At 34.2% G+C, this 6,589-nt stretch overlaps 1 protein-coding gene and 1 long non-coding RNA gene across 2 annotated transcripts; both read left to right on the top strand.

Moving 5' to 3' along the window:
• The first annotated feature begins 812 nt into the window (after positions 1-812).
• Positions 813-1,289, top strand: LOC149904264 (uncharacterized). Its single transcript, XR_016457336.1, has 2 exons — positions 813-996; positions 1,197-1,289. It is a non-coding gene; the product is annotated as an uncharacterized LOC149904264 (long non-coding RNA).
• Positions 1,290-1,676: 387 nt separating this feature from the next.
• Positions 1,677-5,862, top strand: LOC149904263 (uncharacterized). Its single transcript, XM_090107884.1, has one exon. It carries the CDS (start codon positions 3,774-3,776, stop codon positions 5,538-5,540), a length of 1,767 nt encoding a protein of 588 aa, XP_089964010.1. The 5' UTR covers positions 1,677-3,773; the 3' UTR covers positions 5,541-5,862.
• Positions 5,863-6,589: the final 727 nt, after the last annotated feature.

The raw sequence follows: 6,589 nt of genomic DNA, 5'->3' as shown, positions 1-6,589 counted from the left end.
AAGCACTTTATACCTTGAACAACGTAATGAAACTTTTGATAGGAAACCCCACGTACCTTTTAGAATGCCATACTCGCATGAACCGTTTTATAGACATAATGATTTTAGTGAAATACATTCGTTTAGACCGCAATTTAAGCCATCAAATTTTATTCAACCATACGGACCAGCACGTCCTACTCGTACTATGCAAATTTTCCGCGCTGCACCCCCTAACTATAACCCGCAGAGCAATACGTTCAGATTACAGCCTAAACATCCCGCGCAACCGAAACCGCATCCTATGAGTGGCGTTAGCCATTACGTGACAAAGACTTTACCACCGACACCTTTTGCACGCGCTCATGATTGGTCAAAATTTGGCAATCCACCCCCGAGTAATTATTTTAAGACTAGGGAGATGAATCATAATGAATATATAGATGACGAAGATTATTACTGTACCGATTTATATCCTTATGAAGATGACTATTATAATAATGAATATTACTGTACGGAATATGAACCCTATGTACATTACGAACAGACAGACGCACCTGAAAATTTTGTTGAAACGTGTGACGTACGTTCAGAACACGATCAAGATTTTCAGAATCCACCAAAAATTAGAAAAACCAAAATAGAATTAAATCTACACACGCAACGTCAACTTCCTTATATTCAAATTCATAATCCTCCACTTAAATTGTTAATTGATACTGGAGCTAACCAATCTTTTCTTAGCCCCGATGCAGTACAGAGATATTTTCCTGACGTTACTCTTAATTATGATCCCTTTGAAGTAAGTAATGTTCATGCTGTAACACGTAATAATTATAGGTCTACCAGAATCTGATGGCATATTTATATTTAAAAAATAAAAGATTTTCATGTGGCAACTTTATTTGACAACTATCAAATTGGTTGTCAAATTATTTGTGTTGATGATTAATTTTTAGGATTTTGTCTTCAAAATCTTCGAAATGTCGATAAAACCGCTGCGATCACAAGCAAGAGGTGGTGTTTACAATGTGTATAGAAAAATATTCGATGAAGAAGGGTCAAACACATCACAATTTTCAATTTTAAAGCGCGTGAAAGATTATATTGCTAAATTGGACTTACCCGTTTTGATACTTTAAATTAAAAATGTTATAAATAGGTAACTATAGTATTGTTTGTTGATTAAAATATAATTTTATGAAAACTTATTACAGGAGTTTCCAATTCGGCTATTTGTCAAGTCCAAGGTGTACAAGTCAATTTTATAATGTGTTAATACTTACGAAAATAAACATGATTTTATTTTATTATTGTTTTATTTTATAAAAAATTATAAACACTCTTTAAATATAAATAAGTTTTGATCTGCATTATCATTACATCCATATTTTCACATGCCATAATGATATATATATATTCAAATATAGGTATGTGTAAATACATAATATTATGTATTACCTTTAGAAAAGTAATATGTATATTATACATGTAATAAGTACCTACATAATAATTATTACGTGGATATCTCATTATTAAATAAAGTATTATCCACTTGTGTAATGTGACTAATGATATTGAGGACAAAATAAAATACACAGTATCAAGATCGTTCAGTCCATTTTCCCTAGGGTTGCACACTCAAAATTTTGATTTCCCTATTTGCCATCAGATTCTGGTTTACCTATATTCTATAACATTACCTAGTTTTCCTGAATTTAATGACCCTGACGATATCACATTTTTCGTTTATAAATTTCACAATTATTTCGACGGCTTAATAGGTTCAGATTTGTTAGATAAATGGGAAGCATCCATTAATTATAAAACTAAAACTTTAAATACTTGCAATGCTACGAATCGGTTATTAGTATATGACTCACGGAACGCTAATCTTTATGAGGACGTCATACCCGCAGGAAGTAGTAAATTAGTTAGATTACCCGTAGATGTTGAGAATGGAGACGCTATTATACCGGAACAAATTATATGTAATTGTCATATTTCTGAATGTTTAACGAAGGCGAAAAGCAATCGCGCTATCGTGGAAATTTCTAATCCAACCCGTAATGATGTAATTTTTTCAATGGATCGACCGGTATGTGCCGAGGTTTATAATAACGAGTGCACGCGCACCAAACGTTCGTCCGACCGTGTGAAACAGGTATTATCTCGCTTGCGTACTGATCACTTAAATAATGAGGAACGTTTAAATTTAGAGTCATTATGTACACAGTATGCGGATGTATTTTATATAGAAGGAGAAAACTTAACATTTACGAATAAAATTAAACATTCTATTAGAACTAAGGATGAAATACCGGTTTATACGAAAAGTTATCGCTATCCAATTATTCATAGGCAGGAAGTACAGAATCAGATAAGTAAGATGTTAGAACAAGGTATTATTAGACCATCAGATTCAGCATGGAGCTCTCCTATTTGGGTGGTACCTAAAAAGGCAGATTCATCCGGCAAAGTAAAATGGCGTTTAGTTGTTGATTTTAGAAAGTTAAATGAGAAAACTTTGGATGACAAATATCCGATTCCTAATATCACAGATGTCTTACATAAATTGGGTAACTGTCAATACTTCACAACGCTAGATTTAGCAAGTGGGTTTTATCAAGTGGAAATGAACCCGGCTGATATTCCAAAAACTGCTTTTAGTGTGGAACATGGTCATTTTGAATTCCTAAGAATGCCCATGGGTCTAAAGAATAGTCCATCTACTTTTCAAAGAGTAATGGATAATGTACTGAGAGATTTGCAAAATTCTATTTGTCTAGTTTACCTAGATGATATAATAGTGTTTAGCACTTCTTTACAGGAGCATATCGTTAATCTTGGAAAAGTGTTTCAGAGATTGCGTGAATCCAACTTTAAAATACAGATGGATAAATCGGAATTTCTTAAACTCGAAACCGCGTATCTAGGTCACATTATTAGCAAAGATGGGATAAAGCCTAACCCAGATAAGATATCTGCCATCCAAAAGTATCCTCTTCCGAAAACTCCAACCGACATTAAACGATTTCTAGGTCTATTAGGTTATTATAGGAAATTCATACCAGATTTCGCTAAAATCACGAAACCCATGACACAATGCTTAAAAAAGGGTTCAAAGATAACATTTTCTAAAGATTACATTGAATGTTTCAATAGGTGTAAAACATTATTAATGAACGATCCAATTCTTCAGTATCCTGATTTCAATAAAGAATTTATTCTTACAACTGACGCGTCGAATTTAGCTATCGGTGCTGTACTCTCTCAAGGCCCCGTTGGTTCCGATAAACCAATTGCGTACGCTTCACGTACACTTAATAGTAGCGAAATTAATTATAGCACGATTGAGAAGGAGCTATTAGCAATTGTCTGGGCAACGAAGTATTTCCGCCCTTACCTTTTTGGCCGTAAGTTTAAAATTATAACTGATCATAGACCCCTTCAATGGGTCATGAATTTAAAGGAACCTAATTCCCGTCTCACACGTTGGAGGCTCAAACTTAGCGAATACGATTACACCGTAATTTATAAGCAGGGAAAACAAAATTGTAACGCCGATGCTTTATCGCGAATTCAAATTAATAATGAGGAAACAGATTCTTTAGCGGTTAATCCAACAGAGACAACACCTTCATTAATAAAAAGAAGTTCAGATACAATTACTGGTCATTCCAATTCAATTAAGATTACTGCACATTCGAAATCAGATACTCTTAAAGCAAATTCCGACACCGTCACAGTTCATACTGACGCGGAGAACCCAATTCTAGATATCCCTATAACAGATGTACCGGCTGATTTACCTATTCATATCTATACTAAGAAGAAATATGGCGCTGTTGCTAAATTTAGGTTTAAGAGGGTACCTAAATTGTTACAGAATCCTTCCTCTGATCCTGTGCCTGATTCAAGCGGAGGATCCCACCCTGAGTAGCTTGGATGATGGACCCGGTATATTACCATTTAATATTGGAACTGCAAGAATTGTCACTCATTATCATTCATTTTTGCAAATTATTAATTTAAAAGATATTCGCGATAGTATAACCATAGTAAAGGATCAATTAAATTCATTAACACCTAATTTGCACGATAGATTATTTTCGCTATATAATTCACATATCGAACACTTACATTATAAGATTATTAAATTATCAAATCAGTTAGAAACTTTTGAACCCAATCGCAAAAAGAGAGGTCTCATAGATGGTTTAGGTTCAGTAATAAAAAGTATTTCTGGTAACCTAGACTATACGGATGCAATTAAATATGATACCGCAATTAAATTATTACAAAATAATGAAAATAGATTGGTCACAGAAATGAATAATCATATAAGCCTCAGTAAAGATTGGATAAAACAACAATCTGATATTTTAAACAACTTAATAAAAAATCAGGAAAAAATTGAAATAGCTATAAATGATTTAAAGGCCAATAATTTAAACATTACTATATACATCGATTTAATTCAACGCGTAGCAATTTTATCAGATAACATTGATGATATATCTGAGGAATTACATAGATTAGAAAATTTATTAGGTTTTATTCGTGCGAAAAGTACGCATCATCTTATGGTCAATTCAAATTCACTAAAAGAAATGTTAAATAAGTTAAACAAATTTTATGGCAAAGATCAAATCCCTCAAGTTAATTATAGAGAATATTTTGATTTAGTTAAACTAGGCTATTATTATAGTAATAGAAATATAGTTATAGTTTTTATGTTCCCGGTTGTCCTTCCTGCTACCTTTGAATTATTTAAATTATCCATAGTTCCTAATAAAGATAGTAAAGTCCTAATTCCACCCTATCCTTTTGTGGCAATTCACGACGAGGATTTCATGTACATGGAGGCAGAATGCCCGAAGTCTGGCCTAGGGTATCTATGTGAGGACAAGCTGAACCATCATCGATCCAAAAATGACTGCGTGTATCACCTTATTACCACGCAACGAGTCGTCGCATCTTGTCTCTTCACGCCTGTGGAGCTCGGAGCACCCGCACTAGAAAAATTAGACGACGCCCACTACGTCATCAGTTTCCCCAAGCCATCAAAAATTCACCTATCATGCTCGCAAGATCAATATGACGTCATTAAAGGAAGCTACTTAGCCACAATACCCAAAAACTGCATTCTTCAAACGGAGGCTTTCAAGATAGTCAATCGAGAAGATCATATCAAAGGACAGATAATGAAAATTGCAAACCTGCCAGATTCCAGCCAATATAATACAGATGAAGAAGTTCTGAAGTTGAATTCGATAAATTTGGATAAATTACACGCTAGTAACAGAGCTATATCAATGGAAATGCCTATCAGTACCAACAACGGATACGAGATTCTCTATATGCAGCCTTCCATAATACCGATATATGTTATATTAATAACGAGTGCAGTTGCCCTAGTGACATGGTACGTCGTACGGAGAGTGCGTACATCAAAGCCTATTACTACGAGTGTTCATGGTAATCAAAGAGAAGAAATAGAACATCAATCGGCGGAGTGTGAAATTTCAGCGATATTAACGAGCCTTGCCCGCCAATAATCGCTGAACTTCAGGAGGGAGGTGTTATGTACTGTGTATACACGCCTTAACTATTAGAGGATGCATGGGGCCACCCAAGAAGGACTTGCACCTGTTAGCAATTGCGACATCGCGCACACCTGCGATTCCAGAGAGTGTTGCGGCAATCATCGCCACCGCGACGCTGTAGCTGCCCCGCCGTGGACGACGAGCACTCTTGGTTCCAACATTGAACGGGAGGGACATAGTTTAAGTTAGGAATAATTTATAATGTAATTTTTTTACAATAAATTATTAATAAGTAAATTTCGGTTTTTTTTGCGCCTTCGCGGGTCGGTCAATATAATTGGTATGTAAATAACAACGTGTTAATATTTTTTTTTTATATTTAACCATTTGAATTTAATTTGAGAATTAAACAATAACAATTTCATTATTTATTGTCTTAATACAGTTTAATTATAATACATATTGTAATAATTCTAGTAGCTGCTTTGGATATTGGCTGTAATAAATTCACAAACGAACAGACGGACAAAGAAATAGTATTCGTTGTTCCGCTAAACTTTCAAATGCATTTAATACAAAGCAGTTGGATACTTCAATTTATTATTCATCCTTCAGTAATACCAATAGATCGTGTTGCAGTGCAATACTAAAACAGACTTTTCACAACTTTAGCAAAGCTAAAACAATCACCACAGCCTCATTATTATGTTAAGAACAAAGGTCTGTTTCTTATCCTGTCTGTAAAGTTTGCAATGAAAACACGACGGAGTTGCCCGCTCGCTGCCCACTTGGCTTGTTGTTTAAATTCAGCTCAAGTGTTGCCAACTTTGGTGATATTTTGTCTATTTTTCTGGAGTTTCGTTTTGTGGGGGACAGGCTACATGGTAATGAGGATTGATTTTTGAAGAATAAAAAATGTAAAATTTAAATATTTCACACTACGTGATGAAATAATGAATATATAGAGATGTTAATTGCTAATAAAACTTGTGTACATATTTACTATTTATATTTAATTTAAACACAGCTTCAAAGTTACTTTATTTATGTGATATTAATAT

The sequence above is a fragment of the Colias eurytheme genome, chromosome 12 (genome assembly GCF_061535395.1).
Source record: "Colias eurytheme isolate Ceu_HAF_F1 chromosome 12, ilColEury1 Martin Lab GWU primary, whole genome shotgun sequence".
NCBI lineage: Eukaryota > Metazoa > Arthropoda > Insecta > Lepidoptera > Pieridae > Colias > Colias eurytheme.
This window is presented reverse-complemented; position numbering and strand designations above follow the sequence as displayed.